Source organism: Calidris pugnax, unplaced genomic scaffold, assembly GCF_001431845.1.
Source record: "Calidris pugnax isolate Ruff unplaced genomic scaffold, ASM143184v1 scaffold44, whole genome shotgun sequence".
Classification (NCBI taxonomy): domain Eukaryota; kingdom Metazoa; phylum Chordata; class Aves; order Charadriiformes; family Scolopacidae; genus Calidris; species Calidris pugnax.
The window spans coordinates 6,166,239-6,192,594 of NW_015094506.1; the positions used below are offsets into that span (position 1 = coordinate 6,166,239).

The 26,356-nt window shown below is 42.0% G+C and overlaps 1 protein-coding gene across 9 annotated transcripts in view; it reads left to right on the forward strand.

Annotated features, from left to right (window-relative positions):
* Positions 1-2,333: 2,333 nt before the first annotated feature.
* PLBD1 (phospholipase B domain containing 1) overlaps positions 2,334-26,356 on the forward strand; it is a 50,990-nt gene continuing 26,967 nt past the window's right edge. For 8 of the 9 annotated variants that reach the window (XM_014963594.1, XM_014963597.1, XM_014963591.1 and 5 more), the window contains exons 1-4: positions 2,334-2,439; positions 10,577-10,796; positions 17,326-17,409; positions 19,300-19,438. In XM_014963594.1, the coding sequence (XP_014819080.1) occupies positions 2,367-2,439; positions 10,577-10,796; positions 17,326-17,409; positions 19,300-19,438 (516 nt within the window). In that variant the 5' untranslated portion in view covers positions 2,334-2,366. Of the gene's footprint in view, positions 2,440-3,002; positions 3,052-10,576; positions 10,797-17,325; positions 17,410-19,299; positions 19,439-26,356 lie in introns of those variants that run through there. The other variant, XM_014963599.1, reaches the window with a different exon arrangement.

Here is a 26,356-nt window from a genome sequence, read left to right on the forward strand (position 1 = left end):
TTCATTGGGATAAGGATAGAAAAAAAAATGACTGGCATTCTAAAATTGGTGTATATTAAAAGAACTACCAGTATAGTAAAGAAATATAAAGTCTGCTATTTCTTGCGCTGTGGTGCCAATCAACAAGCTTCGTCTGTATGTCTGCATTCCTGGGTGCGACTGCTGTGCTTCCTGGCACCACTGGGCTATTCTGGCTGCTGTATCTGATACGCTCAGCAAGTGTAGCTGCAAGGCAGCGAGAAGCATTGGGCTCCTCAGGCCTGAAGAAACCCACTACCACTACTATCTTAAGCAGAGTCTCTATCATCTTTGAAGTGTTGTAAATCTATTTTTAAAGAGGAGTTTTATGGGTCCCGTTCTTGACACCTCCTAGATACAAATTATTTTAGAGCAAATGTCTGCTGACACTGATTGAGACAATTAAGTTAGTTTTCAGTAGCCCTTCTCTTTCCTGCATTCTTCAGATCTTCATATAATTCTTTGAAGATTAATAGTTACCTTAGCAATGAGTTGATGGACCCATTTTCTGGTAGGTTTCTTTTCTACATAGTGGTATCACTGCACGTATCTGTCACCCATACATCACAATAAAATAAATTTTTACTTCCCTTTTTAAAAATTTGCTGCTGGTTTCTGGTTTTAATCTCTCAGATTCAATGTCTTACCACTGCATCTTGTTATCAAATGTTAGATCAAAGAGCCCTCTACCATCAGAAGTCTGTCAGTGAATGTTATTTACCTCTTCTGCTTCTTTTTTTAAGCAGTGAAACATTATATTGAAAAACTAGTGTGAGATTTAATCTTGCATTTCTCCAAGTGGAAAGGATTTTTGCTGCACCATCAGCATTCATTTGAGCTTAACTCACACACAAAAAATTTCTGTGAATCCCTATACTGGGAGCATGTAGAAGTGAATCTTTCCAAATATACAAAAAGAGCCTTGTAGCTTTGATCATATTCAGACTCCCCCCTTGTCTCCATCTCATTTTTGTCATGCATCCGCACTGCCCTCCTGTTTCAACATTGTAAATTTGTGCTCTCTATCCTAGTCTGCATGTCCATCCAATTTCTGGCCATGCCCATCACTTATACACAGAGAATCTGCTTTTGAATACTTTTTTTCTCTGTACTAATCATATAACAGGGAATTCTGTGGAAAACATAATTTTGTATTTTACTTCACGAACACAGTCAAACTGAGAGCAGCATGTGTCAGAGGCCAATTTCTCATTTGGAAAAACCTTTGGAAAATATTCCTCCAAAGCAAACACAGCATCCATTCATGATTAGACATTTAAGAGTTGTTTTTCACTGGAGAGTCAAAAATAAAAAATAAAAACACTGTGTTTTATCCTTATCTCTTAGTGAAAAGTAGCCCAGAACAAAACAGCAATGGGTATGGACAGATTCTTGCAGCCGGCAGCAGTGTTATAGTGCTCTTAACCTGGGCTTGAGGCCAAGTCTTGCTATTTGGCCTGAACTGGTTGGCATGTGACCTTGTTATATGAGGCTATTACAGGCATTGATATCAAATTTGAACTATCTTGAACAATTACTGAAACGTAAAAATCCTAATAACGGCTGTTTGAGGACAGTGGTAGAAAAGCCAACACTAGGGGAGAAGAAAAGGCAGCATCTCAAAATTATCTGAATCACAGGGCCAGGGGAAGACGCCTCAGTAAGTTGTCCCTATCTGTAAACCCTAAGAAAGAGTCCATCCCTCACCTTTTCTGCTGGGATACGCGCAGCGGTTCTTCTCCTTGACAGGGGCAAAAGCTGCTCTGATGTAAAATCCAGTTTGGTAAGTCACCACCCAACTCCTGCTGCTTTTACGAGGGGGTCTTTGCTGATAAACCTTCACCCCGTTTTGGTCCATCACCTTGGCAAGCCCCGCGGCGCAGCAGGCGCCAGCTTGGGGCTCCCTCCTCACTGCCTCATGCCGTTCGAGGCCGGCCAGCCTGGAGCGAACCCCACAGGCCTTGGGGGGCTCCAAACGAGCGCCGGGGTGACTTCATGCCCTCCCCTTCAGCTTCCGCCATTTGTGAGGGGGTGTGTGGCAGCTGGGCCGGAGGAGCAGCCGGCAGCCCCGGACCCAACTGCCACCTCAGCGCCTCTGCCGCGACGCTTTGGGCGGGAAACACGGTGTGAAGAAGCGGCCACCGCCACGGCCGGCCTCCCCCAGGGGCACATCCCGCAACCCAGAGGGGAGAGGGCGGCCGGTGAGGGCCACCCCCAGCACGGGGCGCCAGGGCCGGGGCGGGCGCCCGAGGAGGCGGGGGCAGCGGCGAGACCTGCCCTGAGCGGGGGAACTTTATTAAAGTCCCGCCGCCTCCCAGCGCCCAGAGGAGGCGCGGGGGAGCAGCGGCATGGCCCGACTCGGCGGCGGCGTGTGCTGCTGCTGGCTCGTCCTCCTGTGGGCGGCAGCGGGGGGCCGAGCAGGTGAGGCGAGCGGGGCGGCGGGAGGCCGGCCCTGAGGGGAAAGCTCCTGAGGGAAGCCTTGTCCCGGAGCCCCCTCGCCGGGGCGGGCGGGCAGGAAGCAAGGCAGGAGGAAAGGGAGTCAGACAGACAGCGGGGCTACCCCCACCCCCGGGGGTGCCAGGCGACCGGGAGGGGCTGTCCCGCCGGCGGAACCTGGCCCGAGGCTTTGCCGCGGCTCCGGGGGAGGCTCTCCCCGGGGGACCCGCCGGGCTCCGCGCCTCGCCTTGGGCAGCAGCTCCTCGCTGCGCCTCCTCCCCGGCTGGCTCCGGGGAGGCGGGGGAAAAAGTCCCTCATGCCGCTTTGGGAATGGGTGCCAGGCGGCGAGAGGACCTCGTCCCCCCGGCCGTGGCGACGGTTAAGCCCCTCCAACACCCGGAGGGACCCTGCGGGCCGAGAAGGGGCCCGGCTGCCTCATGGGCTCGGTGTGAGAGCGCCTCACGGCCCGTCGGCCGGGGCGGGCTGGGCCCCGGTGCCTCGTGGGTGTTAAGGGCTGGCACCTCATTCCTGTGTGCTTTAAAAACATCTTCCCCCTTCCCGGCATGGACGAAGGGAAGCAAACTAAAGGTTCAACAGGTGGGAAACTGCCTTGAGCTCCTGGCGCTGCTGGTTTTCGATGTAATAGGTGTGCACGGGAACCATTTAGGATGGACACTTCGTTTTGGTGCTGTGGCCTCGCAGCGTACCGCGACTTGCATCCTTAGCGGAGTTTTAGTGCTGACTTGTGGGTATAGGCCATCATCTGCTTTTCAGAACTTGTGCCTATCTGATGTTTTCTGAGTAAACTTGTTTTGCCATTAATTTCCTGCTGTCTGATTAACGTTTTGAACTTGTTTTCTCTGGTGCAAACACCACTTCAGGTGAATTTTGTGGTCACAGTTGGTTTTTAGCATATATTTGCATAATAAACTTTTTCTGTCAAAGTTGTAAGGCCCCAATTAGGGTAATTCAAGAAGTGAAACTTTGTAACACTTTTGATCTTTCTCTGTTGACTACTATAGCTTTTCTGTCTTTTGATTTTAGAGCTTTATTCGTGTTGCAACTTCAGAGTCAGGTTTGTGTGCAAGTGGAATTTGGCAAATGCCATAATGTCATGTTTTGCTGAGCTTCACGGTTTTCCATAGTGTCTTGGCTTCCTGCTTAAAAATTGAATTTCTGCTTCTGGTATGTTTGAGAAACATTGCACCTGTGGACACAATGTGGCAGCTAACTATGTGCTAGAAAAGACGTGCCAGTCAGGTATGAACACAGGATTTTTTATTTTTTTTTCATTTCAAAGTATGAAGTGGCTTTACCAGCAACTGGAAGAATAGGGAAAGTAGTCACTAAAGGTGGGAATTTAAAGGGTGCTGAGCAAGTGTGGAATATGTGAAGGTGAAGCTGCCTCTGGAGGATCACTAAAAGTCAGGGATGGACAGCAGCCATTTAGAGCAGGATGCCTATGAGAGAATTCTGGATACCATTTGTACTGATGGTTATAGTAGGGTTGTTGGGGAGCAAATGTCAGCAGGAGAATATCTCTCTCTTCTGCTGCTTTCAGTGAATATTGAAGGTGTTAAAGGCTGGATTCAGTGCTTATCTTCTAGGAAATTCCTAGTTAATTTATTAATTGCCACAAAACAAGGAGAAATTAAGATAACTCTTGTTTTAATGTCCAAAGTGTTACAAGCATCTCGTTTTACCGACAGTCCTACCTCATTTTGGAGACTTACTTTTCAAACCTTACCTGAATTGGCGAAAGCGTTTAGGTACTGTATTAGCAGGGCTGAAGAAAGCATTGACCACGGATCATGCACAGGGGAGTAGTTTCAGCTAATACCTGACTGTTTCCTCTCATCATAATTGAAGTACTGGTAGAAAACTACGACGTAGCAAATAAAAGTGCCTTTGGCTATTTAATGGAGTGAACTTGGCCTTCAGCACTGTGAATTGTCTAGACTTTTTTTTTTTTTTTTTTATTGCTTCATTGTTCTTTAGAATTTTGAGCACCTTGAAGATTCTTCATCATACTGTTTGGAAACTGTTTCTAGAGAACATTCTCTGTTTAAACTTGACTTGAGGGACTATAAGACTAGTGAAGCTACTTGTGAAATTATTATTTTTGCTACCTCTGTGGATGACCTATACTGGGGACCTGTAACTGTTCTGGCAAGCTTTCTTTCTGCATCAGCTAAGCTTTGCTAGTATGTATCCTTGGGAGCATGAAAACCATACAAGACTCAAACTCTTAATTTATAGTTCACAGTTGAATATTGCATCCCTCTCGTGTAAGCACAAATCAGGGGATTAGGCTTCAAATAATGACAGGCTTGTTAGAGACAAATTGAAAAATTACTTAGACCTGAAATGTATGAGGAAATAGGATGAATTAAGGCCAGTAGAACAGAAAACACAAATAGCTTATATCCCAGCAGAACAAGAAAGCATTTACTCCTTTAATTGAAAATTACTGGGTTTTGTGTTAAGTTCTTGTGTGGTTTAAGCTAATCTCTAAAGAAGTCCTGAAATACTTACATTCATTTTGTAATGGATTCCAATCATAACTCTACTTTGAAATCTCAATTGTATTAGAGGCAGACAACCTTTTAAAAACAGTTAAAAGGATGGTTCTAAAATTTTTAATGGGGAAATAGGACAAACTCTATCAAGTTACAAAATTGAACAGGAATATCAGGTGCTCCTTATTATGGTTGACCTGAAATATTTTAAATGCTATACTGTGCAAATACAGTCTTTACTAGTGAACACTTAGCTGTAGGAGAGGGTATACTAAAAACAGGAAATGTGCAACTTTGTGCTAGGCTTTTTGTGTTTCTAAGTTGTGCAAAACTGCTTTTCAGTGAAACAGTACAGTGATAGCTTCCTTATTTAGTGGAAAGCATGTAAGTGAAATCTTTTAAGTTCATCTGAGCACCTCTACAAAAAAAAGCTTCACCTTTAAAAAGCCGTAGCTGAAAATAAGCATGTAAAATAGTAGTTGGTAGTTAAGGAGGCCAGTGGTTTTCCTATTATTAGGAGATACTCACAGCTGTTAACTTAATTTGGCTTGTTACATGCAACCTAACTGGTGTTTCATTGATTGTGAGTTAACTTGTTTCTCAGACTAAGGAAAAATATGAATATTAATTCTCACCCCTAAACCTTCTAGTTCTTTCATTTCAGTTCTGTTAATTTCTCTAATTAGAAAGTACAGTAGCCTATCTAGATATGTGTATGTTTCAAAAGCAACTTATAGTTGGGAAAGCATAAGGAAAAGCAGCTGTTACATGTTGCTGATCAAATTTTACTGGCATTCATAAGACATGTCAGGTGTTATTTTTGTAGGTGTAATTTATTTAATAAATATTAGTGGCAGTTATCAAATAGTGTGTTTGTTAGATGGTGTTGGGCCATCTCGCTGTACTGTTCTTTGTTCTTCTTTCTCGCATTCTCTGTCCATTCTGTTCTTTCATTTCAAGTTACTGCTATTCTTTCATGTTCTCTTCAGCATCTGATTTCTTCTTTTTTTCATCTTGCCTCAGTCCGTTCACTTAGTATTTCCTTTAATTGCTTTCTCTATGGTCTCACAAATGCATATGTATTTCCACTCTCCCACTGCCACCAAATAAAAGACAAGCTCCACTTTTAACATTGCCTTGGCAATGCCTGTATTGAGTCAAAAAGGCAGAGAACAGATTTGGCATTTTAGCCTGAAAACCAAGGGGGCTGCCATCACCTGCTAGCCACCTCTGAAATACCTTCATTTTTTTCTGTTATTTAGTGTATAATTTTGGCAAAACGTAGATACTTCTCACTTGTTGAAGAAGTTCCAGCACTCTCCCAGCTACATCCTAGATCCTATTTCTTGATCTTTATTTGGCAGAAGCATTGGTGTATCTTTAAAAAGAGGCTCTGTGAGGAAATGTTCCTCCCAGTCCCTACTGACTGCAGAAAGGAGAAGAAATACTTGTTTTTTATTTCCAGGCTTGATTTGTCATTGTACTTCTCCACTTCTGTCTCCCATCATACAGTGCACTGGTGGTTGTGGTGGAACTGGGCATGGCTGATGCTACGCAGTTTTCCTGGCTGGCTGGTTGCACAGAGGGGAATGGTGACTCCACTGACCTACCCTATCCCCAGGGATTTTGAGTCATTCATTGCAGTAAATAGTGTGCTTTGGCTTGATATTTAGGTTATTCTAAGCAGTGCTGTTATGGAATAGCCACAGATTATCACAGCCTTTTTTGCTCTTCAGAGTCCTGAGAGCAGGCAGTAGGCTGAAATAGTTGTCAGGCTTCTCAGCTACGCGCTGGGAAGTCTAACTTTGACAACAACAGGATGATTTGTAGATTCATGGAGACGCTGCACTTGATTTGTATGTAAGAAGTCAGCATGCTAGAGCTGCTGTCTCACCCCCTAAAAATAAGTATAAAAAATGCCAGTGTTATCCAAGGGGAAGGTTCCTATTTTTGCAGAACACATCTGGGATTGTTTGGAAATGTGCAGTTGCTTCTTGTATATCTATATTCCATGTTATGCTTCAGTTCTAGGTGGTTTTCTTCGCAAACGTAGTGCTGCTAGTTTAGATGAACGCAGATTTAAATTGTAACAGACTGGGTGATGGCAAATGCTTTGATTATATTGTAGTTTAAATGTACACAGATTTATAAGCTTGTAGTTTTAACTCCATTTGTAGCAAGATAAAGGCTTGCAATTACTATAATTTAGATGGTATGTTTATGTATATGCTTCTTGAAATAAGCATAGCGATTTCATATGTAGGTATTTTAACACTTTAGACCAGGGCAATTAGATTTGCAGGAGTGGACATAAAAATTAATGAGGTGAAATGGGACGATGAGTGAATGAGTTGGTGGTGGTGGGGGGGGAATCAGTAATGGGAAATGGTCTTTTCCAGCATCATTAAGTCACATCTATGGCAGCTACCTTGATGCTGCACCTCTAAAGGCCTCTCGAGGTTTGTTGCAAATTATCCTGTAATTTAATGTTTCTCTCTTCTCTCCCATCCTCTTCTAGTGCTGGTTTTCTTCAGCTTAAATTTGTCATAGAGTGAAGTTGGGGCAGGGCAAACTCCAAGAGTAATTTTAAAGTTTGTTCTGACTTTTGAAAATAGCTCTGCATGTTCATGCTCTGGCAGAGCATAAAACAAAGAAACACAGCCTGCTGTGTTAGAATACCCGTGTCAGATCAGTCTGTCTGGCACCAGCATCAGCCTTCTTTTAACAAAATAAAGCAATGGCTATTTTGCTTTAGGCAGAAGAAAGTTTATTTGACATACCTATTATGTTTTGGGCACTAATAACAATACTCAGCTGCCTTGGTTCCTCTTGACTACTTGCCACCTCTCCACAGCCTACTGAAGAGATGGGAATATAATCTTTTCCTCCACTTTGTTCTTGTTCTTTTTACCCATTCCTCAGCTGTCCTTTTGTATGGGGTACACGGCCTGTCTGTCCTCTGCCTTCCAGTGGGCTTCTTGGTTGGAATCAGCCTTCCCCCTTACTGATGGACAGGGTAGTGTCTTCTGCACCAACCTCTTGCACCACTTCTTCACAGGTTCTCCCTTTCCCTGACCTCTTTGCTTATTTAAGCTCCAGCTTTGTAAGATGGCCTTTGGCTCTCTTCAGGGATGACCCTTATCAGCCTGCTCTTCTTTTTATAGATTTTCAGTCTGAGCAATTGCCATGTGTACCCTGAACCTAAAGTAGCAATTACTGTGTGTATTACTAGAAAATAGTTAAAGAGACAACAGAAAACTAAGATTATAACTGCTTGGAGAGTTATCCAAAGTATGTCATGTCTCGGTCCTTTAAATAGCTTCAGTACCTGGCAGATGAAAAACATGTTTTTAAACACTGTGTTCCCAGTCCCTGAAATGACTTCATCTCTAAATAGATTCACTTAAAGAATTTCTTGCTAGCGCTTTTCCTCTTCACATGAGAAGTGTCTCTAGTACATGATGAAGACTGGCATAGTGTGTACTGGTACAAAGTCTTGCTGGAGGCCAGTGATTAGTGGTGCATGCCAGCAGTCCATACTGTTCAGCATCTTCCTTAATGATCTGGGTGGTGGGGCAGGGTGTACCCTCAGCAAGTTTGCTGTTGACACAAAGCTGGAAGAAGTGGCTGGTACGCTAGAGGGCTGTGCTGCCATTCAGAGAGACCTTAAGAGGAGGGAGAAATGTGCTGACAGGAACCTCATGCAGTTCAACAAAGGGAAGTGCCAAGTCCTGCACCTGGGGAGAAATAGCCTCATCTGCCAGTATAGGCTGGCAGATGGCTCTTTGGAAAGTAGCTTTACAGGAAAGGGCCTGGAGGTCCTGGTGGACACCACACTGAATATGAACCAGCAATGTGCCATTATAGCATTAAAAGGGTAACTGTCCCCTGAGCTGCATGAGGAAAAGTGTTGCCAGCAGGTCGATGGAGGTGATCCTTCCCTCTGTTTAGTACTGGTAAGGCCCTGCCTGGAGTGCTGAGTCCAGTCAGTTCTGGACTCCCCAATACAGGAGGGATCTAGAACTACTGGAGAGAGTGTGGCAAAGGGCTACAAAGGTGATTAAGGGACTAGAGCACTTCTCACGTGAGGAATGGCTGGGAAAGCTGGGCCCGCTGCAGCTGGAGCAGAGAAGGTGCAAGGGGGAATCTCATCAATGTGTACAAATACTTGAAGGAAAGGTGTCAAGAAGGTGGATCCAGGATCTTTTCAGTGGTTCCCAGGGGTAGGACCCAAGGCAATTGGTACCAACTGATACACAGGAGATTCCCTTTGAATATCAGGAGGCACTTCTTTACTACGAGGGTGAGCGAGTTACTGGCACAGGTTGCCTAGAGAGGTAGTGAAATGTCCATCTTTGTTAATACTCAGAAACTATTTGGATATGAATTGTAGGCAGCTGGCTTTAGGTGACTCTGCTTGAGCAGAGGGGTTGGACAAAATGACCTCCAGAGGTCCCTTCTGACTTCAGCCATATTGCTTTTTTAATGGTTCTTTTATCATAGCATGCATACTAAGTATTTTGTGTAAGAGCATCCAGAATTAGATCTAGCTCTCTTATTTTGCAGCTGTTACAGGCATGATACACAAAATGAATTGTTGTGAGTAGTAGTAATGAAATTGTAATTTCTTGCTATAAACTGGCAGGACTAGTTGCCAGTTGCCACACACTGGAGAAGAGTCAGGGGAATAAAAACACTGTGGGTTTCTCAGTAGTTGCAAGTATTTGAGTTTAGCCCTTAAAACTTTTGAAATGTTCCTGGGAACTCTGACTCATGATTTTTGAACTCTTTTCACTTGCAATACTGTAATTGTGATTTGATGAGTCACAAATAGAGATGGTTCTTTTTTTTTTTTTTTTTTTTTTGAAAGCAGTTCACCTTGCTCTTTGGTCTTCAGCTCAGCAGGATTAAAACCCAACTAATGAAGAATGTTTCTTAAACAGCTGTCCAAGCAGAACTCTGAGCAGTCTAGTGCCCTTTTTTCCTGTTCATTTCACACTTGGGATCGATTCTGTTTCAGCTGGGTGATAGGGATTGTGTGTGTTAGAAAGGATTGCATGCCTGTGGTGCTTTTGTCTTTAACCTTGTGATCCACTGAGTTCTAGTGCTCTTGTTAGGTCATGCCACCTCCAGGATTAGTAGTCCAGAAAGACAGTTTAGAAACTTTTGCCACCTTTTCAATCTTTAGGTGGAAAACCAAGTCAGCAGTAGTCAGTTGCCAAAGCATGCTGTGTTGTAAAGTTACTTTCCATAAGATTTGTATAGATTTACTTCTGGGCCAGGTAAGGAAGTACTTTTCTGAATTTTATGTCAACACTCAGCTGTGTTGGAACTCTACATTGAAAGAGCTGTAGATAATTTCCAGAGGAGTACTGTGGGAATATTTATCTGGAAGCTTTTGTCTTGGTAAAACTCCAGTTCTCATATCATTTTTCAGTATGTCAGCATTAGTGTTGCTCTCCATAGTAGAACTAAACTTGATGGAAAGCTATCAAATTAACTTTTTTAAATTGCCAAAATATTGTCTTGACATTTCAGTATTGGATAGGAAATACCTACTCATGTTTGCTTGTTTCCCTTGCTCCCTTTCTTCTCCACCATAGAAATCCGCTATGCGACTGTATACTGGAATAGAGCTGAAAAAACACTTCAGCTCAAGAATATACTGGACAGGAGTGGAGATGCCTATGGTTTCTACAACAACACTATACAGACGACAGGTTGGGGAGTTCTGGAGATCAGAGCAGGCTATGGCAGTCAGACCTTAAGCAATGAAGACATCATGTATGCAGCTGGCTTCTTAGAAGGCTATCTCACAGCTCCGTAAGTACCTCAGGAAATAACTCAACTATGACACTTCCAGTGGATTTCTGTACTGATGAGTTTTTTGTTTGTTTTCTTTCCCTTAATTCCCATCTATTTAAACTAACCATGCATTTTGCACTGCTGTTCTTTTAATTAGTGGCAGGTGTGAAGTATAGCTTATTCATTATGGGATCAAGATGTGCCCTCTCCTTCTCATCTTGCAGGCTCTCCTAGCACCTTTGTGAGCTAGATGAGTGCAGTATCTATATTACTGATTAAGTAGTATAACCACAGAATAGTGTATGTGTAAGGAAGTGCATAAACCCTATGTTGTAAATAATTACAAAAGGGGTAGCAGGAAGAATAGTTACCTCCCTAGCCTATAGTTATGTGACTGACCAACAACTGATGAAACCATTGAGAGCAGATGGGGCATGGATAGACGTTGTAAGCATGGGCTGCAGGGCTTCTTGAAGTACCTCTTTCACCAAACAGTCAAAACTGCTGGGGAGCAGATACTGAAACATCACAGCATGAGGAGTTTAGCCTCTTGGACGAATTGAAAAAAAAAAAAAAAAGCTTGATCTATTGAGATCTATTGATAGGCTGGAAAGCAGACTGGTGTGTGTCTAGAAGGGTCAGTGTACTCCTTAAAGACCTTCGAAGGGGAGATGAGAGACTGAATCTCTCCCACAATGCAAATCTATGAAAACTTGACAGAATTTTGTACTTATTATGAATTGAGAACAGGTTTGTGGTTTTTTTTCTCTTAAAAACAACAACAAAAAACCCCAACCAACTCCAAAACCAAGCCTTATTCTTGCCTTGACTAAGTTGGAAGATGGAATGGCCCTATGACATACTAACAGATAGGATATAGCTGGTGATATAGCTGAGAACATGGCATGTGGCTTGTTGTTGAACAAGCTCCGCCTTTTCGTCTCAGCTTAGTCATAGGAGAAGAAAAATTCCCAAATTCTGATGCATGGCTGGGGAAGATTTGGGAGATGCTTATGGTGGATGCAGTGATGCAAATTTGGCTTCACCAGCTCTGCTTCCAGACACTAAAATGCATACCCATAGGCTGCATTGAATGGGCCAGCAGGGGAAGATGGTCTGTCCAGCAACTGGCAGATACGGCTGCTGGACAAGATGATATTAATCTAATTGGTAAGACATTTTAAGATCAGTTAAGATTATGGATAGTTCTCTGATCATATAATATGTTAATGTGACTGTCTAGTAGACTTTGCTGGAGAAGCAGCTAGGTCTCTGGAGAATATAAAGAAAATCCAATAAAGTAATATTTGTCAATGACAAAACACTTCTCAGGTAAAGAATAAAGGAATCCTAGAATTGAGTGTACAGCCTGCACTGCAGACAGGAAAGCAAATTAAGTACATGAGAGATCTGGATGTATGTTGTTGGATTATTTGGCATGAAAGGTTACTGTTATGTGCTATTCAGGCAGTTTATGTAAAATACATATGGATCTAGGGATGCTACTATAACATTTAGGTTATTGTTAAAATTGGATATGGCTCAACAGATCTTTTCACTAAAGCTTTACCTAGGTTTACTCATCTCTAAGTGGTTATGCTTAAGCTTTGTCATCCTACATAGAGTCCATGCTAAGCCCAACTGGATGGCAAGTAATGTTCTAGCAGCAGCAACCTACACCCTGTTCCCCTTATGCCTCTGCAGTAGATCTAGAAATCTTCCTGGCTCTTTTAAACAAACTTAAGTATATGCTCATTCCTTTAAACATGGTTTGAACTTGAAACAGTGTCTGCCAGGACTTTACCTGATGCTTAAGTCTATGCTTGCAGGAGGGAGTTTTTCCCCTTTCTTTTTGCCACGAGCGTTCAGTGAAGATTCACATAAGTGAAAGTACTCACAAGTTATTCTGCTCAAGGCTTTTTCCTTCTCTAGGTCAGGTGCTTTCTGAGGCTGGTCCCTAGCCCTAGCTGTTGTTATGGCAGGGCTACCAGCTCCAGCACCGAGTGACCCTTTGTGGAGAAGTGGATATAGTAGTAATGAACAGAGATCTGTTGTAGTCTGTGGCAGTGAAGTTGAGAGATTGTATCAATGTGGAAAAGTAGGGTTTGAGACTTTGGCTTTCAAACAAAGTAGGAAACTCAACTGTTTTAAAGGAGTTTAAGAGTGAGAGTGGGTTAGATGCAAAACCAGAAGTAGCCAAAGCCTTTCTTTTCTGAGGAAACATTTTGAGGAAATCCACTGAGAAATCCTTTGACAGTGCAAAACCTGAAAATGCTTACCATCATTAAAAACAACTATCAAATACTATACATACCATGTGAATTTGGGGTTCAGCCATGTTTTTGCTCCATTGTACATCTGCACCTGCAGTGGAAGCATATTTCTCACTGGGGGTTATGAGCATAAGCTTTTTCTGTCAGGTCTATTTCAGATAAAGGCTTCTCTTTGAAGCTAAGAAAACCTGCAGCGTTTTCAATAGGTAAGGAGCAGAGGTGAATTAGTGATGTACTCCCCTGACCCTTGAGAAGATGGAGAACCTGTTACTTCAGATCTCAGCTGCATGACCTTGGTTTTTCATTCAGCAAACTGCAGCTAATGAATCTCTTATACAGTGTGTTTGCAATTCCTGAACCACAGGAGTAGTGAGAACTCACTAAGTTTGCAGATGTTAAGATTGCTCTCAGAGCTCCATTTCTCCTTCTTTATCTTGCCTGGAGATTCACAGAATCCTAATTAACATGCAGGCAGATGTTCTTTCTTTGGAGCAGTTGCACAAGTCTTCTGAAGTAAAACCGGGAAACAGTATTTCCCAATCTGTAACTCTATTCCCATCAGACCACCTGGCCCGTTCAGCCTGTCTTCAGGGAAGCTCTCTAGCACCATTGTGATGTCTTTTACGAGAAGGTGTCTCTAAATGCTCTCGTTCTGCTTCTGCAGATATCAATGCCCACAGAAGCAGCACACAGTTCATCCTTCCTTTTTTTAAAAACTTGGTAACAAGAAGGAAGAGTGTAACAATGTGTTTGGTTGTGATGAAGGCTTTATTTGCATCAACAGCCACTTAGCTACTGAAGATGCTTGTGTCACTTGCCTGTACAAGCACCACCTCGGGTGGCTCAGGCACAGCCTCCCAGTGTGAATACATTGGGTATGGCCTGGTAATTGAAGTGCCCTCTAGCACATTGCTACCTGTACCCTCAACAGCTCCAAGGTCTCCAATTTTCTTGCGTCTGTTTGTAGCAATGACTCCGTGAAGTAGAAATGACCCAAGTGGCTCCTTGCAGAAACCCTGAACTTCCACCAGGAAGAGCTCTGATGTGATGCATTATTGGGAGGAATGCGTTGCAAGCCTGACCCCAAGTTGAAGTACAGGTTTCTGCAGAAGATGAGCAGGAGCTCCATTTTGACAGTGCCTACAATGTGGAGATCTCCAGGAATTCTGAGCTGACTCAGTTCTTGTATTGCACTTAGGGCATGAAGGAGGGTTTGTAAACAGAGCTAGGCTTCATGATGTAAGTAAAAGTGACAAAATATCTCTCCTAAAAGTGTATGCTTTGTCCTAAGCAGAATGTAAGACAACCAGATTTAAAAACAAACAAATAAAAACCCTAAAACATGCTAGGACAGTTTTATCTCAGATTACCGGGGAATAATTAATTTCAGCTCTAGCTATATAGGTCTGTGGTAGAAAAAACAGTAACTAAGTTAGTCAGACTTGTTTACCAGTGAGGGTAGAAACACAGACCTTTTCTAGAGCATGATTCATCTTTCTGGTGTTGACACCTGATTCAGATAGTAGTTTTCCATTTTGAAAACATATGGTTAGGGATGGAATAAATCTAATTCTAGTGTCTGGAGATCAGACCTTGTTTTTATCACCAGTCTCTCACTTCTCTGTTAAGTCCAGTCCTATCAGCCAGCCAAAGGTGTTTGCTCTGATTTTCTTGGGTATGAATTCTTTTCCACCATTACAAATAGAAGTGTTAATGAGGCCTCACTTTACTTTGGAAATGGCAGAGCACATCCAAATCTGTGACGTTAAGCATATACTTCTAATGAGTTCCAATTGAGGCATGCCAGGTGCCTAAGAGCAGTATTTAAATTTGAAGCAACATTAATTGTACTCTTTTTTTCTGATAGAACCCTAGCTGACCTGAGTCCTGTCATCTTCCTCTCTAATTTGAAGAAGCAAGGCTCTGCTTTGCTGTTTTTAGACTTTGAATTCTTGTCTCGGCTTTATAATTGCCTTGCATTTGGCCTTAGATACAGTTGTAAAGCCTTACCTTACTATAATGATCCAATTTACTTCAGAGGATAATACCCTTACAAAACATGCAAGCTACACACATAGAAGCTTTGTTAAAGCAAAAAAAAAAATTAAACAGGGCAACCAGGGGAAAAATTCTCAACCTTGGGCATTTAAAAAAGACAAAAATCAATTCCAGGAATTGTATGTCCTCTGTTAGCATAGGCAAGAAGGAAGGCCATTAAAGAAGCTGAATTCAGTCCCCTGATGCTGAACTAACCCAGTAGCTACATCAGTCATCACAGCTTAAAGATACTACTAGTGTAGAATCTGCCTTATGTTGCATAACCTTTGAGTACAAAATGAAGAGAGTAGAGCTGATGGTTGAACCTGGAAGCTTGTCCTGGCCTAGGCAGGGATTAAAGTAGTATCCTGGCTGTTTTTATTCTCCTCATCTGGTTCTCATCCCTAGAAGACCATCTGCCAGATGGAGTGTCTCGTGCTATTTGCTCTTCCTCTCTAGTGCCACGGAAGTTCTGACTTGTAGTATGGAGTACATTACGCTATAATTCTCTTCCTAAAATTGCTTCGGATTTTTATTTGCCAAATTCTCTGACTGCAGGGTTGGAGATTATTGATCTGTCTCTCTTCAACTTTCTTGTCCTCTTCAACAAGTAGTTTATGATTATGGCAGGTAGTCTTGTGTTAAGTGGGAGACAGGAAATTCTAGAACTAAAATTGATATTATAGCTGCAGTTCTGTGAAAGGTGTAATGGTGCGAAGCTGCTGAATGTTCCCCTCTCTTACCCAGTGCATCCCTCCACAGATCCAAACCTCCAGCTTGTGTCTGCTCTGGCACTGATTGAGCCCTTTCATGCATCAGTTCAGTTACTAACACAGTAGAGAGCTTCCTTCTTGCACCACCTATGTTGCTTATCTGTCTACATAACAACCTAATTCAACTACAAACTGTAGTTTTCCTTTTTTTTTTTTTTTTTTTTGGATTAATGTTTTGCCTGAATGTAAGCCAATAATTAGATTCAGTAGTCAGAATGGTACCAGAGCTGAGATAAATATGCAGGGTCATGCAATCAAGTGCTTAAACAGCTAGGAATGGGGCAGGAGATAGAAAAAGAGGGGAGAAGGTCAATGAATGATTCTCTAATTATCAACAAACCATTCAGTCCTCCCTGGATGTATTCTCAAATTATGTCCTGAGGGAAACTGGGAAGAGCTCCTGTCTGCATCCCTCTCTGAGGAAGTTACCCTCATGAGTTTTAATACAGGGAATTCTGTCCTACTGGCATGTACTTTCCTTGAGGATGGTATCTGTTTCTGAGTTCTGTTTTCTTTTTCTCAGCACTTGGTAGGAGCTAATTTTACTGATGACTGAGGGAGTTCTACCAACTCCAGACCTCAGCGAAATAATTTTCTGCTGATTTTCACCTAGAACTAAATACTCCTTTCCCCTCCTCATTTTTTTAATTCAGTTGCTGAAAAAAAAATATTTTAACATTTGCCCCGATTTATGAAATGATAGAAGAAAAAATTAACAGAATAAGAAAACCCAAAAGTTCTTTTTTGATTTGAATCAGACTATTACATTTGACTCTTTTGGGCTCCTGAGCAATTTTTGGCAGTTGATTTCATCTTGAAATGTAAAGTGCTTCACTTTAACAAACCAACCAAAAAACAGCCAATCAACCATCCAAAAGGACTCCTACAATTTTTGTTTCTATTAGTTAATGGGGATGAAACAGTTAACTGAATTCAGCAAAGAAAATCACAATAATTTTGGTCTCTGTAAAGCTGAATCTGTTTAGGGCTGGCATGAGTGGGAGTTTCTATGGGAACACGTAGGATCAACATATACATGTTTTAAAATAGAAAGATTTAGCTTAATTGATAAGGAAGTAACATGGTTAATGGTAAGTAAAACCTGCTAGATTTCAGGCTGAAATTCTCTCGTAGAACTGAATTAGCTAATTATATTCTCCTCACCTCTGTTTTATTGGTTCCAAGTAGAATAGCCCTGCAGTAAACTATTTTTGTTGTGATTTAAATTAATGTACAGTTTGAGCAGGTATTAACAAGGTCGTTGATTTTAAGTTAAATTTCAACAATCCGCTGTTACGTTTGCTATTTGTCATGCATTAAAGATATGAAGTAATTTCTTTGATTATGAAGAGCTTATTTTGTGGACTGTGGTGCTTGTCTATCAATGCTTGTTGACCAGTGAGTTGGTAAACAAAAGGGTGGGAAAAAGCAAAGGAATAACTTCTGCTACTCTTGTTCTTTCAGGCACATGTATGACCATGCTGCAAATATGTATCCGCAGTTAATTAAGAATCCCACCGTTCGAAGTGGAGTTCAGAATTTTATGGCGTATGTATTTAGTTACTAGAAAATAAATTATTCAAGACTTGGGGTTGAAGTGTGACGAAATTTTCAAGGGTTTTTTATTCTTTCCTTATGGGCTAAAGAAAATACATGCTTCCTTTCCCTCTGAATGCTGTTATATATATAATATATATATATAGCTGCTGTTAGTAGAAAAAAATTCTAAATGTATATGAAGGGCTTATGCCCTTTCCCAATTCTGATTCTTTCAAGGAAATTTTTAAAACCATCGATACAAAGGGGTGTGGATAATGCCAATGAATGCTGAATGTCATTCTAGTCAAAAAAAAAAAAGCTGATATTTTGAATGTTACATTGAACAGTGTGGTCTCTTGGCACCTTAATCTTTTTAGCACTGTATGTCCTTTCCTTCCTCTGTTAGGTTAGCATTTCGCTTATTCTACCACTGAGGTAAAATCTGTTCTAATCACAGAAGTCCTGATTCCTTTTTCTCTTCAGCTGTATAAATCAAAAGTAATTCTGCTCAAATAATGCAGCTACACTATTGGGGAAACTACAAGTGGGAGAACAACCAGGCCTGGTACTGGGAAACTCAACTGTGATTACAGCTTCTTTAAATGTCCTTACACTTACCTTTTCTTCCATTACAAATACTTCTGTGAAACTTTGGTAATTTCTGGGAACTGTTTTTTCCATCTTGTCTTGTGCTTTCTGCAAAGGGTTATATATCTGATTAATCCTGTTACTGGTGCACGTGTCTAAGTTGATTTGTTTTAGCTTATCCAAAAGAACAGAGGAAAAACCTTACTATCATTCTTCAGCTGTCCTTGTGAGAAAAAATGGACTAGCTACCATATCAATGTGCATGGGGTGTTTTGTTTTTTTTCCCCCAGTGTGACTCAGCATAGCAGCTGTATCCCCCAATATACATTGTTGGAGGATGGGGGAAATACTAGGTGGCCTTGTATCATTATTTTTTTTTATATTCTAGACTCCTGCATTGCTGCTTTACTTAATAGCTGTCTTGAAATACGGGCTGCTCTGTTGTCCTGAACGCTCTGACCATATCCCTGTTTTCTCTGACGTACTTCTTACATCTTGTTACTTCCAGAAAGCTGAATCTGGCTGGTTTTGTCACTTACAGGCTGCTGGAAGAGTTTGCTTCCTTGCCCGGTTCATTCTCTCCTTTTTTGCTGCTGTACATAGCGCTGGGTTGGATAGATCCAGGAGGATGGATGAGGCTGGAATCTAGTCCATGCTTATTCTGACAATAGTAGTTCTTCTGTGGCAGTTTGAGCACAGCAAAGGGAGGGAACCCTGGGAAGTCCTTATAATGTTGGCTGCTCTTGCCCTAGGGTCTGTTCAGCTTGTGTTGCCTCATGCTCTAAACCTGGGTTATTTGGCTAGTAACCTCTTGAGTGGATTTGGCACGTGGGATGGTTATGTTTGGCCTCCCACCTTTTCCTCAGAAGTGGGATAGCAGTGGTTCTTAGGCAGTGGTTGAGCACCACCAGCAGCATGCCTTCATTGCACTTGTATATAGGGGAGAGGAACAGGCTCTTTAAATGCCTTAAATAGGCATTTAAAAGGGAATGATTCATCTGACCTATGAAATGCTTGTTTCTCTTTACTGGCCATAAGGGGATACTAGATCTAATGTAGCAGAGTCCCCCACAGAGGTGGAGTCCAATTCTTTCTAGTAGAGGCACACTGCCATGGGTAGGGTAGGTTGCATGGATCTGAATGTTTACAGCCAGAGGATGTTACATTTATGTCTGCAGAACTTCCAAAGCATGATTGCCTCAAAACACTAGGAAGGTTAGATCATCTGGCTCAGATTTGTCCCTTCACTGCATTATCAATTATACTCTACAACAAAACCAAGAAAACCCCAACCTGTTTGTTCCTCTGCAGGAAACAAGATCAATGGACAAGACAACAAATCAGAAATAATAAGGATGACCCCTTTTGGAGGCATGCTGGCTATATTATTGCACAGTTGGATGGTCTGTACATGGGAGCCCTCGAGTGGGCTAAACTACACAAACAAACAGTAAGATTACTGTATCTCTTTTTCAGTAGCTGGGGATGGGATGTCAGAGAACAAGGATGGGAGAAGGGGATCTGATATTTAGAAAAGAAAAAAAAGAGGAGGATAACTAGTGGCAAGTACTCGTTCTGCATGCCGTGCTACAAATACTTCAGTGGCTGTTCAATGTAGATAATGTGACTGAGCACTTGGGTCATGTCACCACTGATCCTTTGCACTGGACTTAGAACCCTGGGTGCTCACGTGCTGATTAGATTGGGGGTGGCTTTTATATCCATGTGTGCATGTTGGAAGGACAGACACTTCTAAAGTGCTTGCTGTTGTCACTTTACAGTTGTTATTGAGCAGATGACCTTGTAGGTATAAAGAGTAGCTGCAACAGCATGAATCAGCAAGTGGGGAGTGTATTAAAGCTTTCATTCTTATTTCCAAGCATCCGATTTCAAATCTTTAAAGTTTCTCTGTTTTGGAGTATGCTTTATATTGCTAAATGTCTTCTCTTTTTCTGTCTTCTAAGTCTCTCATTACAAATTATATGGTCATTGCTGTGACAGGCCAAATGGGATGGAATTTTTGGGGTTTTGTTCATTTTATTTTTTTAAATTCAATTAGAATTGTGTTCCAGATCATCAGCTTGAGTGCAGTAACAAAGCTGCTTTAGCTCCAGTAGAGCTATTGTAATTACAGTGCTGTCCTTAAGTCTAATGTCTAATAGGTTTCTCAATGTGAGAGGGTGAACTTAAGTGATTATAGTTCACCCCTTTTGTCTTGGTTTAACCATATCAAGAATTTAGAGAAGTTGGGAGTGCTAAATAATAAACAGTTTGGTTCTAGTAAAATACACATCTCTTTCTTGTATAGAACTTGCTTTGGAGCTTTCATGAATGGAGAATTGTTTAAAATTAAAAGACTGTTCACAATAACGGAAAGATCCATCCTGATGGGCCTGAGTTACAGAGAAGATACTAAAACCCCTTGATTTTCTAGGAAAAGAAACATTAATTCCCTGTCATAACACCCATATGTGAAGAGCCCTGCAAAGCTCATAAATTTTTTTGGCTGCTTTAGAATCCTTTAGATTCAGATGTGGGGAGCAGAAGCTGCTAGTTTGTGCCAGAGCTATTTCTTTATAATAGGCCTGTCCTACCTGCAATATGCGTTCCCTCATACTTACTTAACTGTGTGTGTGATACTAAAAAGCACTGACCTCTGAAGTGACAAAGTCATTCTTAATCCTCTTTTCAGGTATCCCAACAGCATGCCTATATAAAAATGGTGCATTTAATGACAGTTCAAATATGTGGTTCAGTCTGAAATATGTGTCCTATTTTTGAATTATATGCAGTGGATATATAGAGGTTTTTTTTCCCAAATGTGCCTGCAGCAGATGGTGGGATTTCAGTGCCATTCACAGTTTTAGCTTTTAGCATTATCACTATGTTGGGACCATGGCTTTTTATTAAGAGCAAGAATTTTCCCCGTGTGTTTATTTCTCACTTGAGATGGTGCTGCAGGTTCCTCTGGCTGCCAAAGCCAGTAAGTTAACATCAGTTCTTTTGCCTTCGAGTACAGCTTGGACAGCTGCTTTTGCACCTACGTGTTTGGTTTTCCTTGGCATTAACATGATACCTGACAGCTCTGCAAAAGTACATGCAGTTCACTTTATTGGGTACCAGGGTATTTTTCAAATACTTTGGGAGATCAGGCTACAATGGTGCTATTTGTATACATATTTACTGCTGTTAGGATCCCCTTGAGGAAATGAAGAGCTTGAAGACACTTGCTCTTGAGTTTGTACAGAGAATATTATGGACTAATATTTTAGCTTTGGGACATCCACTTACCTGAGAATTAACCCAGTTTCTGTAAACTGTTGGAAATTAAAAGAAATAAACTAAACTAAAACCCAAGCAAATAAAAAAACTCTAGAAGATCAACAGTATCTTCCTTCTCCCTTGTGATTGAAGAACATCTGCCCTCCAAAGAGGCTGTTTTTCAACTTTGCTCTTGCAGTACATAGTACAAGCATGTTAAAAAGGTTCTTTCATTTCATCCCCTAGATTGTTAGTAAGTAGAATGTTTAGCAAATAAATTCAACTAATAGATGACTTTTTCCTTATTTCGAAGTATTATACTTTGGTTCAATTCATCCAATGTTGTTTTGATCTTTCTCTAGGCAACAACTGCAGTAGCAAATATTTACTATTTCCATTACTCATTTCTCTCCTTAGAAAATAATCAAACTTGTTACTGGAAGCCCCCACAACCAGTTTTGCATGTTTTTAGTAGCAAAACTCATTCCTGTTGGATGTTTTCCTTAGTTCTGTGAGAGTCTCTTCCCTCTTTCCTTTGGTAGATTCTATTTTGTTTCATTAAAAAAAATCCATTCTATATGTGTATTGTCTCTAGGATTATTATCATCAGGAACAAGTTCACCTTTTGATCTCTAGTGTTGCAGTAGTCTGCATTCATGGTGGTAATGAACATTAGAAATATTGAGAGTATCTCATGTGTGGGTTGTGTGGTGGTTTTATTTTATGTTTTATCACACACACCCCACAAATCCAAACCAAACCAAAAGCCACCACAAACCAAAAAAAACCTGAACCAAAACCCAACATGTGACAAGCTGTGTTTTGTTACCTCAGTTCTAACTCTAGTGGGAAAAACGATGCATACTTCTAAATACAGTTGGTTACTTTGTAATTACTCCTTACATGCAAAGAGTAATTTCCTCCCCTGTGTCCTAAGCTTCAAAGAAGGTTAAACACTGCAGAAGAAAGATTGGGAAGTCTTACTTTTCCCTCTGTCTTTCAAAAGATCAGAGATATGGGGAAGAGAAAGAGAGGAAGAGGTATGTTTCAAAGTTCTTACATTCCTTCCCTGTTTGCAATGAACAAAATGTTCTCCTGAGTACTAAGAACTTCGTTGATTGACAAAGATCGGTCAAAAGATGGAGAAAAGGGACTGTGTTTACAAAGTCTGTGGATTTCAACACTGAGCAGTGGGCAAAGTTTAACAAAATTGTTCCCTTCTCAGGGGAATGGAAACAAGCTGTATCAATAGCTAATCTGCTTTTAATCTTGCACATTTCACGGAATCATGGAATTGTCAGAGTTGGAAGGGACCTCTAGAGATCATCTAGCCCAACTCCCCTGCTGAAGCAGGATTGCCCAGAGCACATTACTCAGGACTGCATCCAGGCGGGTCTTGAAAATCTCCAGAGAAGGGGACTCCACGACCTCCCTGGGCAGCCTGTTCCAGGGTCTGTCACCCTCACTGTAAAGAAGTTTTTCCTCGTATTTGAATGGAACTTTCTGTGTTCCAGCTTGTGCCCGTTGCCCCTTGTCCTGTCACTGGGAACCACTGAAAAGAGTCCGGCTCCATCATCCTTCAGCCCACCCTTTAGGTACTTGTAAGCATAGATAAGGTCTCCCCTCAGCCTTCTCTTCTCCAGGCTAAAGAGCCCCAGCTCTTTGAGCCTTTCCTCATAAGGGAGGTGCTCTAATCCCTTAATCATCTTTGTTGCCCTACGTTGGACTCTCTCCAGTAGTTTCCTGTCTCTCTTGAGCTGGGGAGCCCAGAACTGGATGCAGTATTCCAGTTGTGCCTTCACCAGTGCAGAGTAGAGGGGGAGAATGACCTCCCTTGACCTGCTGGCCACACTCTTCCCTATGCAGCCCAGGATTCCATTGGCCCTCTTGGCAACAAGGGCACATTGCTGGCTCATGGAAAGTTTGCTATCCACTAGGACTCCCAGATCCTTCTCCTCAGTAGTGCTTTGCAGAAGATCCACCCCTAACCTATATTGGTGCTTAGGGTTCTTCCTCCCCAGGTGCAGGACCCTACATTTGCCCTTGTTGAACTTCATTAGGTTCTTCTCTGCCCAGCTCTCCAGCCTGTCCAGGTCCTGCTGGATGGCAACACAGCCCTCTGGAGTGTCGGCCAGGCCTCCCAGTTTGGTATCATCAGTGAACTTGCTGTGAGGATACGCTCTGTCCCCTCATCCAGGTCATTGGTGAATATGTTGAACAGGACTGCGCCCAGTGTTGACCCCTGGGGGACACCACTGTTACAGGTCTCCAGCTTGACCCTGCTCCATTAATGACAACCCTTGGAGTTCTGTCACACAGCCAGGACTCAATCCACCTCACTGTCCCCTCATCCTATACTTCCTTAATTTTCTAATGAGGATGTTATGGGAGACAGCGTCAAAAGCCTTGCTGAAGTCAAGGTAGATGACATCTGCTGCTCTCCTCTCATCCAGCCGTCCAGTTATAACATCATAGAAGGCTATCAGATTGGTCAAGCCTGATTTACCCTTGGTAAATCTGTGTTGACCACTTCGTATTACTTCTTGATCTTCAATATGTTGAGATTTCATGTGTCAAGATTTCATATCAGCACTACGCATACCTTTTCAAACTTGCAAGTAGTTGGAGTCTTACATTTGGTGGATTAGTTGATGTGCACCTATTTGAAGAAGACGAGTGAAAAGATCTGACTTTCCACTGTCGTGTACGATGCTTGGTAGTTTGAAGCTATGCCAAATCCACACAGTGCTTAAATGATAGAGTTGGATTATGTGCACACAGGCCACTGAAATGTTCCATTTTTCTTTTCTCCCCTAAACTTAAGGTCTACTTCACTTGAATATTGTAGAACCATTGTGTCTGCCACAAATAACCAATCCTTCCTACAGGAAGAAAATTTGTTTTGGACTCTGAACTGTTTGGATAGCAGTACTAGTACTTTTTTTTATTCCTACATGTATGAAGTATATGCCTTGGAGTGTACTGTTCTAAACTTTTTTTATTAATTACATGAATTAATTAATTTCTGCAGGTCTGTTTTGGGTAGGTGCTTCCATTGAGACCTGCATGAAGGCAATGTATACTGTAAACTTCTGTACTTTTGAATTTAATATTCACAGGTATCAGTAAGAATGATGTCAAAATCTGAATACATTTTCACGTTAAAGTGTGACATGATTCCATCTGGTTTAGCAACATTTTATATCCAGTAAACAAACCCAACCCTTTTTTCAAGACAATTTCTGAAGGAGGGGCACTCAAAGAACATTAAGCCTTTTCATCTACCAACGCTGTGATTAATCTTGGGCTTGTCTACACAGGGAAATTACTCTTGAATAAGGTGGTGTCAGAGTTTTAAGCAGTACAATGATTCTAGGACAGCTCTCTATTTGTGTTTCCTTATTTTGTATCGAGAATGCTCACACATGGAGAAGTTACTGGAAAACAATTGTTACAGAATAACATCTATTTTAATGTCCCATGTAGACAAGCCTTTAAGGTTGGTTCTCTCCTGTCTGCTTCCCTTTCTAAGTTTATTTCTCCTTACAGCTGATGTAACTCAAAGTCAATTTGAGTATTTTGGCATTTTTGCCATTCAGGATGGTACCCTTAGAGGAGGAGCAACACATTCTAGCAAAAGGACTTTTTCTCTTGTAATGGCTCTACCACCTCTCCGCTTGTTAATTTAGCTCATTCGTTCAGTCTTCTTCAGGATGCAAACCATGCACACAAGGAGTTTTCCTGACATTGCTGCGTGAGATGGAAAATGGTGATTACAAAAGATTATAACATGCCCTACATTATCCACTTGTTATGATGCACACTTTTTTGGTCTAGTTCTTGCTGGTGGACATGGATTAAACTCCTCATAGAGAAGATCTCTCCATATATCCTTGAAATCAGCTGTAGTAATTCCCAAACTGGGGCTCTTGGCCACTCCTGAAATTCCCAGATTTAGCCTGCATTGCAGACAACTAGGTCTTCTGTTTGAGTACACTAATTTGCTGAGGCTCCAGCAAAGCTCTGCATGCTGTGCCTGTGTGATGTCGGTGAGCATCAGACAGTCTTTAACACCAAGCCAGGTTCATCCAAGCAGAGCAATGAGTTCTTGAAAGTAAACTGGAACCAAACTTGCTTGCCACTCAAAAAGCAAATGAAAACAGAACCATAGTGGGTACTTAGCAACCTAGTTCCTCTTCTACTTCTCTGGTATTTTGGCTGCTTTTGGAGCTGGCAGCCTAGTCTCACCCAGTAGAGCCCTGGGAATTTATGTAACCTTTGCTTCTTTCTTTGAGTGGGTCTTTACTCCTGCTTTCTGGCCACCTTTCTGCACATATACTTCTGATTGCTTCCTTGCCTAGAACCTTTGACTAGATTGAATGGACCTCCTGGTAGTTAATGAATTTTTGATTTGAAATGACTGTAAGATAACACAGAGATGTGGAACTTTTTAAAAAATATACAGGCAATTTTAAGTGATGCTGTAGCAGTGTCAGTGTAGCTGCTTGTAGATGTTGCAATGAATCCAGGTTTTATGGAGTAGAATATTATGTGGAAGTGGATTTAGTTTGTGTGGCAAGGTTTTGGTAGTGAGGGGGGCTATAGGGATGGCTTCTGTGAGAAGCTGCTAGAAGTTTCCACTGTGTCAATAGAGTGATGCCAGCCAGCTCCAAGAGGGACCTGCTGCTGGCCAAGCCAATCAGTGACGGTGGTAGTGCCCCGGGATAACATATTTAAGAAGGGGAAAACCAAAACTCTGTATGGCAACTGCAGCAGAAGATAGGAGTTAGAGTATGTGAGAGAAACAATTCTGCAGACACCAAGATCAGTGAAGAAGGAGGGGGAGGAGGTGCTCCAGGCACCAGAGCAGGGATTACCCTGCAGCCTGTGATGAAGACCATGGTGAGGTAGGCTGTCCCTCTGCAGCCCATGGAGGTTAATGGTAGAGCAGAAATCCACCTGCAGCCCGTGGAGGGTCCCACGCTGGAGCAGGTGGATGCCTGAAGGAGGCTGTGACCCTGTGGGAAGCCCTTACTGGAGGAGGCTTCTGGCAGGACCTGTGAACCTGTGGAGAGAGGAGCCCATGGTGGAGCAGGTTTGCTGGCAG